This window comes from Acromyrmex echinatior, chromosome 2 (assembly GCF_024713525.1).
Source record: "Acromyrmex echinatior isolate Ae372 chromosome 2, ASM2471352v2, whole genome shotgun sequence".
NCBI classification, from domain to species: Eukaryota; Metazoa; Arthropoda; class Insecta; order Hymenoptera; family Formicidae; genus Acromyrmex; species Acromyrmex echinatior.
This window is the reverse complement of record NC_141853.1, coordinates 17,606,463-17,619,312: the sequence shown is the minus strand read 5'-3', so window position 1 is coordinate 17,619,312 and position 12,850 is coordinate 17,606,463. Positions and strand designations below refer to the sequence as shown.

The 12,850-nt window shown below is 34.3% G+C and overlaps 2 protein-coding genes across 2 annotated transcripts in view; one reads left to right on the top strand and one right to left on the bottom strand.

Annotated features, from left to right (window-relative positions):
* Positions 1-8,729, top strand: part of mbo (nuclear pore complex protein Nup88) — a 69,061-nt gene extending 60,332 nt beyond the window's left edge. Inside the window, exons 3-13 of the mRNA XM_011051887.2 lie at positions 3,928-4,041; positions 4,519-4,705; positions 5,297-5,397; positions 5,554-5,746; positions 5,945-6,105; positions 6,311-6,387; positions 6,698-6,942; positions 7,482-7,592; positions 7,764-7,990; positions 8,150-8,398; positions 8,541-8,729. Coding sequence (XP_011050189.2) covers positions 3,928-4,041; positions 4,519-4,705; positions 5,297-5,397; positions 5,554-5,746; positions 5,945-6,105; positions 6,311-6,387; positions 6,698-6,942; positions 7,482-7,592; positions 7,764-7,990; positions 8,150-8,398; positions 8,541-8,622 — 1,747 coding nt within the window. The 3' untranslated portion in view covers positions 8,623-8,729. The remainder of the gene's footprint in view (positions 1-3,927; positions 4,042-4,518; positions 4,706-5,296; positions 5,398-5,553; positions 5,747-5,944; positions 6,106-6,310; positions 6,388-6,697; positions 6,943-7,481; positions 7,593-7,763; positions 7,991-8,149; positions 8,399-8,540) is intronic.
* Positions 8,730-8,981: 252 nt separating this feature from the next.
* LOC105143506 (FK506-binding protein 15) lies at positions 8,982-12,771 on the bottom strand. The gene is made up of 12 exons (XM_011051882.2): positions 12,504-12,771; positions 11,992-12,147; positions 11,354-11,873; positions 11,083-11,289; positions 10,957-10,992; positions 10,702-10,881; positions 10,441-10,620; positions 10,166-10,382; positions 9,825-10,060; positions 9,617-9,751; positions 9,342-9,551; positions 8,982-9,256 (listed from the first exon to the last, which is right to left on the bottom strand). The coding sequence occupies exons 1-12, from the start codon at positions 12,581-12,583 to the stop codon at positions 9,185-9,187; spliced, it is 2,229 nt and encodes a 742-aa protein (XP_011050184.1). The 5' UTR covers positions 12,584-12,771; the 3' UTR covers positions 8,982-9,184.
* Positions 12,772-12,850: the final 79 nt, after the last annotated feature.

Here is a 12,850-nt window from a genome sequence, read left to right as displayed (position 1 = left end):
TTATCATAATGGCCCTCGTTATATCGTGAGCATGGCCCGGCAGGCTTCCGCCAACCCCCATCATCAACCAACCCCTTAGTCTTAGTCGCCCCTTTCCTCACGCTCCGCGCTTCCGCGAGGCCGTAATAAAAGTATTCCAAGTAACTGAACGATATTACACCGTTACGGGCTCTGCTCGTCGGATAGAATTAAGCGGTTGTAGATTGTCCCCGTAGGGATTTGAAGTGCACAATCGCTATAAAGGACGCACGCCGACGTAAAAGCCATGTGGCAGCCCGTTACAACGTGCGATCAAAGAACACCTTCAAGATTTTATCTAAACGAGACGTAAGTAGGTTAAAAATTGTCTCATTGAAACGCGTGTTCACGACACGAAGAGAATTCACTGCAGAATTTGCGTTATCTGATGCAATCTCAGTTATTTTCTTTTTTCATCTTTTTTATTAATTGGACAAAATGGAAATAGATTTATTGGAGTTGCATTAGATCTGTTCACGTTGCTTGAAATCTCCAAAATTTTTTGTATTTAAAACGAGATATATATATATATATATATCGTTTCAAATACAAAAAATTTTGGAGATTTCAAGCAACGCGAACAGACGTATTGAGTTGGATGGAAGTAATTGAAATGCGCAAAAAATGTACATTATATTCATAAAGTAATTATTATATAACGTAAGCAACTACAAAAAATTATTTCGAAAATTATTTGCGCCACTATATCAATCTCGAGTTGCCAAATTGTCTCTATACTCTGCATAAATCGCTATAATTTTGCGTCCTCAGGGGGTTGAAATTCCGGTTCACGAGAATAATGACAATCTCGCGAGAAACAACGCGGCACGGCCGGCGTGACAAGTCGGCCGAACCGGCCGGCGTGGCGTTCTATTAAGCTAAAATCAGGACCCGCGCTGCGGGCTCGCAGCGTCGCTCTAAATTATTATAACGCGAGGAGATCCACGTACCTTCGCGGACAATGAAAGGTACACCGTAACGTCGCGACGTTTGTTTTGTCGGCCTCAGTGCGACCGCCACCCGCTCGCGCTCCGCGCAGCGATGCTCTCTCGCCTACATTTCGTATATTTTATTATTACTCTCGCACTTTCCACGGCTGGACACGGTAACGTTGGCGAGGGGGTTGACGGCGGTGGTTAGCCCGTGGCCGTTATTAATGTCCGCGGCATGCCAGAAAAAGCGAGCAAAAGGCCCCGTACCCGGAGAGAAAAAGACAGTGGGCATCGGGTATCACCGACACACAACGTTCTCTGGGATATACACCCCCGTTAGTACATACGTCCCGCGCAGAACGGCGACACGGCCACCAGCACAAGCGCCAGGAGTTCTTAATAATTGATAAAAATGTACGCACGCACCGGTAAAGAGAACGGGAGGGTGGGAACGAGAGAGAGATACGGGCAGGACGTAGAAGAGATAGAGGAGTGAAGGGGACGGGGAGGAGAGGGGGGGGGGGAGGGTGAAAAAAAGGGCCAGACACGACGGTGGTGGTGGCGATGGTGGTAGTTGGTGGTGGTTGGTGGTGGTTGGTGATGGTGACTCTCACCCTCGTGACTCCAACCCTCCTGTGTCCGCCCGACTCGCCACCGTTTCGTTGACAAAGGCATACGCAACGATTTATTCGCACTTTTCACCGCGACCTCTCCCGGGAATTTTTCTTCGTTCTGTCACAATTTCGGAATTATCAGAATTTATGCCTACCCCTTCGCACGCGTGGCCAAGCGCGCCCGCGCGCGTATTCTGATAGGTATTAAGCTGTCTTGATTACCCGCGGAGATGCTCCGCGTTCGATGGCGTTGAATATTCCTAAATAAAATGAATGGCAACAGGACCAACGCATTTAAGGGTGCTTGCAACCCCCGTTATGTATTCGATATTCGTTGGCGCTGGCACCGAAAAAAGATTTGAAGAGAGCATATCATAAATATCCATTTTCTGATCATTTATATTAAATGAAATAGGCATATTCTTATCTAAGATCGTAATATTACGTATTTTTTATGAAGGCAGTGTAATAAAAATGTATAAAATCATCAGGGTAATACTTTATTATGTTTCTATCTTTTCCTAAAGTACCACTTTGTCGTCTGTTAAAAGACTTCTAATTAAAAATTTAAATCGACAACACACATTCGATTTTTAACAATCGTTTTTCAAATATTTAATTAAGGTAGAAGAGATATCAATTTTTAGACTTTTATTCAACTCGAATTTTTATATTAAAATAAGTCTAAATAAATTAAGAAATTAATTTGTTTTCAAGTAATGATACATGTAGAATGCTGCTTTATTGAAACGATAAAGAAAAAAATATCAAAGCAATATGCGAAGTTTAAATTGATAAAAATACTTAATAAAGTGCAAATTCCTTGTCACGTGGCCGGATCCGGACACCGCCATCGCGATTTACTGGAAATTTTTCGTCGAAAACAAAAGAATGAAAGACCACGCAGCTGCTCGAATCTAATTAAGAAATTCTTACACGGCAGTGCCGCGCATTCTGCCACACCCTCATGTCCCGACCTCACCTCTGTCCATCTCTCTCTCTCTCTCTCTCTCTCTCGTCCAAGGCACGTCTAGAAAAATTAAAAATAATTTTCCTACGTAAACGTATTAACCCCGGTGGCAGTGGACGGGCTTTTTGCGCTGCGCTTTTCTCGCAATTTGTACAAAGAACGGCACGGACCTGACTTCAAAGTAGATCTTACACGGTGTCGTATCATTTTATTCCAGGAACTTCCCTGCGTATTACTCGTTATTGCGTTTAAGTCACTGCCGCTTCCGCTGCGGCCGTCGCGTCGCTCGTCCGCCCTCATTTAAGATTCCGAGACGAATTTCGTAACTTTTTTCCGTAAATGGACGAATTAAATAATAACATTCACTAGAGCGCAAACGATTATGAACTCTGCGCATCAGGATTATAACTAAACGAAGCGTAGTTGTCTTCCGGAGAAAGACTAAACAGTCACTCAATCCAAAAGATCATCCAGACAGCGTAAAAATATAATAACAGCATTTTAAGAATAATAAATTTGAGGATATCAACATTCTAGCATCTTTCATATAAAAAAAGCTTCGCAAAACTTACATATAGAGACATAAAATAATTTTTCTGGAAAGATTCCTTGAAAATAGAGTGGAAAAAGCTGAGATATGAAAACGAAGAAAATGGAATTTATCCGAGATTCGAATATATTTCCTCGGAGTCAAATAATCATCGTTATCTTTACGCGGATAAATCTGTAAGCTTGACTCTTGGTTTGTTGGTCATCGGTCGGAAGGCGCCGACAAACGGGAGATAAGGGACGGGTGCTCTCCTCCCCGTTTCTCTCATCTTTTCTTTCTCGGCAATAAATCCCGGGGAAAAACCTATCTGGATTTTCCGCTCGTCCTTCCCGATGCTCATCCTAAAAATTCATTAGATTATAAAGCCATTAATGCTCATCCGCGCGGCCGAACGCGCCTCTCCTTGCTTAGGCGCAACTCCAGCTTGGATCGATGTCTCACATTTGTGGAACTTCATCCACGTTCTTTTTGTTTCAATCTTGCATAACGAATTATAATTTATTCTTTTTTTTTTAATAAATTATAATGAAATATAATAACGTATCGTAGTTGCGCATTACACATTACATTATGAAATTTAATTTTCTTATATCTTTAGTAATTATTATTTAATTACAATCGCGAATGAACGATTAATATACTATATTAATTATTACTTAACTGTATTAAATATTGCCAAGAAATTCAGGATATCGTATACATATTAATAATATTCTTTTGTTTCAAACTTTAATTGTCACTTCTGTGTTATTAAATATTTAATACATACTTTATGAATTTATTGAAGTGGATGTTATATCTTACCGGATATTGTATCTTGTTATTTGTATTTTCTGATCATAGGAATCATAATTTTGGCGACTTTGGGGCAACCACGGAGATTCAACGAACGCGATGGCATCCTGGTTCTACGAATGACTCACATCTACTGGTTTTGACATCTGAAAATTCTTTTCGGTAATTAAGTGTAAAAAAAAATGTGCTAGTTGTGACTTTATTTTAACTTACATAATTCTTTTCAATAATTAAGAAAAGTGTCTGAATGGAATTATTCAACTGAAATGTCTTTAATTGAATTGCATATTTACATAATTACTCATTACGAATCAATCGGAATCCTCAGTCAATCGAACGTCTATGTATATATATTACTTTAAGATGGAAATATTTCATTTTTCAACTGCAAGAAAAGCATCCTCTCAATGTTAGGAATACTACTATAATATAATTACAGAAAACTATGAAACTTCAAAAAAACTGCATGATGTAACTTATAACTCGAATTCGCCTTTAGCTCTTTCTCGCGTTAGACTAGGGTTTAAAAGTACGGGAAATGTTTATGCAAAACTAAACTTTAGAGGACTTTACGCGGCACGCCGAAGTCTTTAAAAATGTCGTCGGACTGACCTTAAGCTACACTTAACTCCACCGCAGTTTATATGAATGCGACCTGGGCGATGCACCAAGACTCGTAAAATGCTGGAAAGTCGGCCGCGCACCATCGAGCTCGCCCTCGAAGATCCCAGATTTTACTTCCCTCGGCGAAACTGCAGTGGATTTCGATTTCGCCACTCCTACTCTGAGAAAACCAGAAATGTTCGTTGACAAGAACACTGACGAGGTACAAGCCCACAACTTTATGATTCTAAACAACATATTTCCCCTCTAAGATATTTGTTTCAATAACGAATTTTATCTGTTAATGATTTACTTTTTGATTAATTATAGAAAAATAACGCGTCAAATTTGCTGTGTGCATGATAAAAATATAAAATTTGATTTTCCTATACAATTGTTGTTTAACGAGTTTTATAATAAATTTGTGAACTCAAAACAACACATTCCGTTTCTAAAATTCTTATCCTGATCGCAACATTTAAAATTTTTCAATAATAATTAGATACAGCTACAATTTGAAAATCCAAAATGAATATATTCTTACGAAGATTCGCTCAGAACATAAATATCTTCAAAAATTCTGAGTTTATTTAAATTTACTAAAAGCAAATCTTGTTTCTAAATTCGACGATAGCTTTCTTTTTTCTCTCTTGATTTTTACAAAATAAATTGAATCATCGTCGAGATTTTTATTATTGAACTTTAGATTTATATAATTTGTTATTATATAAATCTAAAGTTCGTAATATTCTTAATTGATTATGACGTATTATTAATATTAGTACTATTGTGAAATATTCCTAATAATTTTCAGATAAAGGAAACAATAGATTGGAATCAGATCGAATGGCCGATCTTGGTGCTCCGTGGAAACGGCGAAGTATTAATTGTTCGTGGCAACGTTTTATTAGAGAAGTATGAACAAAATGTTTTTATAAATCAAGAGAAATTAAGCACGTCTTACTTAATTTTTAGCAGAAAAATACGCTATTAACGATTTCAGAATTGTTTTCACTTGTGTCAATAATAGCGACTATTTTCGTATTTGATTGTGGCTTTAACTGTTGTCAGCTGCGAGAATCCAGTGGTATTGGGTTCGCTGTCCATGTATCCGTCGACCGATGATAATTACGGGATAGATTCATGCTCTATCATGTGCTTGCAAACTACCCCGCCGATAGTGGTCGTCGCCATGTGCACCGGAAAGATTTATCACGCGATACTGCTGCGCGAAATATTGGACGACGATGACGACGACAGAAAGGTATGACGTATAATAAATATTGCAGAACTCTTTGTGTATTTCATGTGTCACAATATATATCACGCAGACTTTTTTTTCTACCCTTTCCATATTATTAATCGAAAACGTGAAGACAAATTTACAGAAATAATTATTTAAGAAAAGAATGAATTAAAAAATTACTCTTCTCTCTCTCTCTCTCTCTCTCTCTCCTCCCAGACTTGGTCGCAATATGGTTCAAACTATAGTCTCCATACGCCGGACGATGCGCTTTACGTTTACGAATGCGTCGAACTGGAACTGGGTCTTCTCTTTACGGATGACGATAAGAAATATAATTGTCCCATTCATCTTCACTGCGATAAGGGCAACAAATCAAGGTAATTAGTCGAAGAAAATGTGATGAATATGAGATGAACTATCGCAACTTGTTTCGCCGTAATTCAGTCAAAACTTGATTGATCATTAATTAAAAATTGATTCCTTTCTTTTCACGATGAAAAGAGCGATATTTCTAAAGCAATCCATATTGCATTTGATTATTGATTAAACAAAATTGACTTTATCAATGCTTAATTCTATTAGATATTTTTGCTCTCACAATGCTGGTATTCATATGGTGAGTTTACCGATGGTTTCTCAACTGGAGGAATTAATACATGGCAAGTATATTTGTGTTATGTAAAAAGAAAAGAATGTAAAAGAAAAATTAGTATCTGTTACTTTGGAAGTTACTTTTATTATAAAATCATAAAAACATTCTTATTTGTGTGAATTTCAATAAACAAAAATTTTTTTTATTTTTTCCACATATATAATATCTAATAAAAAATTGATTAAAATCAACTTAGTTTTTATTAAAAATGAAAATCAAAATCAAAATCGAAGAAAAAGAGAAAAATATTGAAATAATTGATTTTCCTTCTATGTCTTCGTTAAATATTCTAACAAATATTTTATTTCTTTTCTTAGATAACAGCAGAAATTATCTACCATCGTTATTAAACCAATCGGTTTTACAATATCTGTTTTCCACAAGAACCAAGCACACAAATATAGATGAAGCTACACCAATATTAGGTTTTGGTCTCCTCCAAGAGCCTTGTGTTCTAATCGCATTGCTACACACAGGCGTTGTCATCGATCTCTCGGTTATAGATCTTTATTATCTTCCAAGGATTGAGCAGCTAGAACCGGTCATGAATACTGCGAAAAAGGTAATTATGAATATTAAATGAATGACGATGTTGTCGAAACGAGTGTATACTATTCATCTATTATTCTTTCATAACCATATCTCTCCAAATTAATTTTTTATTAAACCGAAACATATATAGGATAACGATCGGAGCCGAATCTAGGATCTAAATACGAATATATTGTTATCATACACACACACGCGCGCGCGCGCGCATAGAGTCATTCGCCCCCCCCCTTCCTCTCTCTCTCTCTCTCTCTCTCTCTCTCTCTCTCTCTCTCTCATTTCTTAAATTCTATAAATATTATTATATTATAAACGTTATAGTACCACCTGATCCGAGTATCAATGCTTTGGTATCGAGATAATTTCTTTATTTTTTCTATTATATTATTTTTCTTCTTATATTTTTATTTTGATTTTATTTTTCTATTTTTAAATTTTTTTAGTTTTCTTGTATTATTACATACAATTCTTTTAGGATGAAACAAGAAAATATTAATTATTTAATTATTATAGAATAGTCATAGTAAAAAAATATGTATTGATTTTTTTAAGGTGAATAAGGAACCATTTGACGTATATATTAAGAAATTACTGAGGCGCGATGTATCACAACCTATAACTAAGATAGGATCCCGTTCGATGTCCTTAAGTGAATCTCTAGAGGTAAGCATGAATATAAAACGTTACAAACAATTAAAGTAATGCTACTCTTTTTAGTTACTTAGAAATCAATATAAATGTCTAAAATTTTTTGTTTAGTGTATAAAAATAAAAAAGGAACTAGCAGAATTACTCTCTAACAATAATCGAAAACATTTTTTTTTTGTATTCCAGTTGTTATATCACGCCACAAATATCTTTCGTACTCAACACTTTGTCCGACATGACAAAGTCCGGGAAGAAATTAGCAAGAAGGTTCGCGCTTTGAAGGCTTTGAAAAGTCATCTATTAAAAGAACTCGACACTTTGATGGAGACGAAAAAAGAATTGCGACAGACCGCCGAACGTTTAGCTGAACGATACGAAGATATTAATGATAAACAAAAAGAATTGGCTCGTAGGTAAGTATTTAATTACTTCAAAATAATTTTCTCTTAGTGTCATGTCAAATAAATGATAGATACAACATAATTTATTGAACTTCATGTGAAAAAGGAAAAAATAATTGTTTAAACATTGTGAAGAAAAAATAAAATCCGAATTACTCTCTACATTTTCAGAGCAGAAGAAGTTCTAAGATTGGTAAATTATAAAGAACCTTTAATGACTTCTATTGAGCGAGCAGAGGCGGAAGAATTGAAGAAAATGGATATGAAGATACATGACATGCAGATCAGACTTGAACAGCTCAAGAAAAAATCTGCTCAACAGACTGTGCACACAAATGGTACCGAATTCAATGAAAAGAGGAAAGAAATTGTTTTCACACACAATCAAGAAGAAGCAGCAAAAGAAAATCTTTGTCATATGTATGTACAATCAATAATTTGAAATCTTCAATTTTACGAATGCAGATTGATTAACAAACATAAACTTATTGTTAATGTATTATTATCATATTATTATCATGTATTAGTTGCTTAGTATGATATATTTTTTTTTCTTTTACAGGACGAAAAACATAAAAAATTTGGTAGATCAGGTAAAACAAATTAAAGCAGAAATTAGTCTTTCATATATTAGTAAACAGTAATAGCAAATGTTATTAATGTCTACAATCTAAATTGTAATTAGTGATTTTGAATTTTATTTTATAAAAATTTTATTTTACAATAAAAAATTTCTTTATCTGTTTAATAATTTTTTATAAGCTGTTTTTGAAATTTCGAATTGATTGTACTACAAGTTTTTATATTTAATTTATATTTAATTATTTTTCTTATATTAAAGCATTGGGTACATTCAGAGCGCTCAGTGAATTGTTGTCGTTCTGAATGTACACATTTTGTTAGAATAAATTTAGCGCTAAAATAAAATATCTCATGTATATGTGTGTGTGCGTGCGTGCGCGTGTGCGTGCGTGTATGTGTGTGTATATGCAATACAAATATATTTATAATAAAAATATCTTTTTTATTAAAATGTACAAAAAGTTTCATCATTCATCTAGAAATTATTAGGAATAGCATAATAATAGGATGTATATTGAGGATATACATAATACATGCAACTAAAAATAAGAAACATTTTATGAAATAACTTTTTGCAGCATGAAATAATAAATTAAGAAATCAAACAGTATTGGAATTAATCAATCACTCGCTATCAACTTCATCAATGCCCTCAAGTGGAACAGGTGGTGGTTCATTTTCAAATATAGGCATGATCTAGGATGAAAAAGAGATTTCAAAAATTTATTTTCATAGAAGCATATAAATATTTTTTTTTTAATATAAAAATAAAGATCATTACCGTAGTAGATCGTGAAGTTTCCATACATTTTATTGAGAAATCATTATCACTATTTGGGTTTAATACTGATTTCTCAATATGTTTCTCATTTGGTTCCTCAATCTGTTGATGGCTAATAGTTTTAATACTTGTGGGATTCACATCTTTAATTGCTTTAGATTCTCTATCTTCTTCGTCGGGATCTTCATATAATACTTGCAAAGTGATATGCTAAGCATAAAATTTTAGATTAAAAAAAAATGCCATGTTAAGTACTTGTTTTATATATTTCGTACCTTTATTGTGTTTGCAATAGTTGATTTTACATAATCAAAAGATAGTTCAGAACGTGATTCATCCGCAAGTTTCTCTGATAATGTATGATACGTTTTGTTCATTATTTGCTTAATTTCTTTATTTTTCTTCTCAATCTGCAAAGTAAACGAATAATATATATTGAGTTGATAAAGAATAAAATTTGCAATTAGAAAATATGATCATTACATCTTTCTGTTTGCAAGATATTGTATCGGCTTGAAGAACATGCTCTCTATGACATTTAGAAAGTCTATCTTCTAAATTAATATTTTCTTCTTTACACTGTGCAATTGTATTTTTAGTAACTTCTAAGGCTTCTTTGGTTTTCTTCAACTCGTCATTTGTATCGCTTAATCTTGTTTCCAATTCTTGAAGCTTCTTACTCAGATTTTCATTAATTTGAAGCAATGATTCTTTTTCCTCTGTAATAACATGCTTCAATAATTGAATAAATATTAAACATACACAAATTATATTCTAATATAACAATATTACTATTTAAATATATTATCTCAGATGATTATTACCTTTCGATCGTTTTAAATCATTTTCTAAAGAACTTATCTTGCTCTGTGCCTCCCGAATCTTTTCATCTGACATATCTTTATCAATATTTTTTGATAATTCTTCGACCTTTATTCCTGTTTGAGATGCATTAAGAGCTAAGAGCATTTTCCAAGAAGCATCCAAAGTTGCTTTATCGTTCGTAGGAGTTGTCGCATTTTGAAGCTCAAGTGCATGGAACTACACACGTAACAATTTTATAATCAACGCAATCTCATCCTCTTATCGATATGCATACCTTATCCAATAATTTCTGAACATTATCGGATATTTTGGATATCCCCATTCGTATTTCCGCGTTTGCTATTCTCGTTTCCGATAGCAACATATTCATTCCGGGATCCAGAGCAGCTGGTATTGCACGATTTACAGTCTGCGATACAGGATACATCTGATTATCCATCGTTACGTAATGTCCCTGTAATTTTAATTCTCTTTCACAATCATGTCTCACATTGATAAATTTATTAAATATAAAACGACATATATTAAATCATACAGCAAAATATGATGGAGTCCATTGTGGTGTTAATGGTTGCGCAGAAATTAATGGCTTATAGGTACTAGAATCTACAGAAGGCACTCCAGTTTTAGGCTCCACAGCTTTCTGAGTGGCCTCTTTTTCATCTGATGATGCGAAGGATAAATTCTTTTGCAAATTTCCTTCCGATTGTTCGATCTAACAGAACATACAATATTTTTAAAAAATGTAGATTTTGTTTCCACTTGAAAAAATTTAGAAATTGTATCTAACCTTCTTGTGACGAGGAGATTTATGAGGTAAATCATCCTGTAAAACAATACTGCTTCTTTTAAATTTGAACATATCATAAATTTTATTCGCTATCTCTATTAATAAAAAATATTAATAGCTGAGCACCTCAGTATCTTCGGAATCAGTAGTGGAAGGTAGAGGCATTTTTGGTAAGATGGACTGACCCATTTTAGCCATTCTCGATATTATAGCTGCTTTTCCACTCGTTAAGTTTTTGGATGTCGGTGAATTTTCTTCCTGTACCCGTATATCGGTTATCTCAATTATCAGCATAATATCTCTCTCTTTAGGAAATCCAGGACCTAAACTAATCTATGTAAAATTTTTAATGCGGACATTATTGCATACGGTATTCTATAAAAATTTGATCAACTACCTGTTTGCTAGGCGGTAAAAATAAAACTCTTTTCAATCCCTTCCCACTGCCCAGAAGAATCCTCTCCCAATTCTCATCCGTCGATATTTCCACAGTCATTGTCTGCGACATTGCGAAGTTCGTTTTAAAAGGCTGTATAATTTCAGACCCCACGAAATATTTTATGCATATATTGTCTCCCTCTTTCGCGATCACATCTTTATCGCTTGGCATTAGATCTTGATAGATTACATTCTCTCCTTTCTCTTGCAATGCAAAATAGCGTGCTAGTCCCACTTCTATTGCAAACTCTAAGTAATGCTCGTACTTCTCGAATAAAATTGACCAATTTTCTTTGTTGTTATCATAATAACTAGCGTAATTATTCGTTTGTACAGTATACACAAAATCACGTGTCACTGTGGCGACAGATATGTATTCTTGCTTAGTCTTGTACAAAATTATCTGATATACTCTTGTTGCTACATTGCCTGTCAATGCCATACCAACCTTTCCGATACAAGCATATTGGCCATTTTGCCTGAAATTCAATTATGTTTCATTTAGTCATTATTCATGTACTCATTATTATAAAATAAATAAGATTATAGAGAAAGAGATAATTTTTTTTCTTTCTTTTAGCAGTTTAACGAAATTACAATTTGAAAGCATGTACTGCTTTAGCTATCAACACTTCTGTCTTGGAAGATGGTGCAGTTTGTTGTATGTTATATCGAGTATTCTTCTTAGGTACTTGTTTAACAGAATGAGGCTCGAGCTTCGGTTGTTGTCCAAAAATAGCAGCCAGATTAGATCTGAAAGTACAAGATATTTAATATATCGTCTGATAAATACAAGGCAAAACAAAAATAATCAGAATAGACAAGAACAAATTCAATTTCGTTTGCTTATAAAATAATGATACAAGAAACACTTGCAGAAGAATTGCGATAAAAGCTATAAAAATTAAAATTAATTAATTAGAACTAATTAAAACAAACACTGGTCACTTCATTGTTTCGTTGTATTTTAATATCTAAAAACAAATGTATGTTTAGGTTTTAGAAGAAAAAAATAGACAATCTTCTAATCGAAACAAATTATCACTTAATCAACAGACTTATACTAGCACTTAGCGAGTTGTATTCGATAATATACGAGTGATACGTACCCTCCTGACGGTACGAAATCAGGCTCATCGTCATCTCGGAAGATCTTATCTAGATTTGGCAACTGATTTTGCGCGCTCATAATTGTGAGTAATTAATGCGTTTCTTAATCGCATGCGAACGAAGTGGCACGTCTTGACATCTCGTCGTTCAAATTGCATTCACAACACATTACATTCACCATCATACGTTCCACGTAAAACAACGTAAAATCCGGGTATATCCACTTTAGACCTTGTCTCAAATCACGTGACACGAACGATGACAAGCTGCGCGCGCGTGACATATGTCTGTCCTTTGTAACTGAACTAGTCTACACTCGTTGCACTTTAAAATGAAATAGATATAT

Coding starts and splice junctions, on each gene's coding strand:
- LOC105143506 (XM_011051882.2), bottom strand. CDS start 12,583: ATGAGCGCGCAAAATCAGTTGCCAAATCTAGATAAGATCTTCCGAGAT. Junction 11,874..11,991: donor GCAGTACATGCTTTCAAATT/GTAATTTCGTTA, acceptor ATTGAATTTCAG/GCAAAATGGCCAATATGCTT. Junction 10,621..10,701: donor GGACTCCATCATATTTTGCT/GTATGATTTAAT, acceptor TTAAAATTACAG/GGACATTACGTAACGATGGA.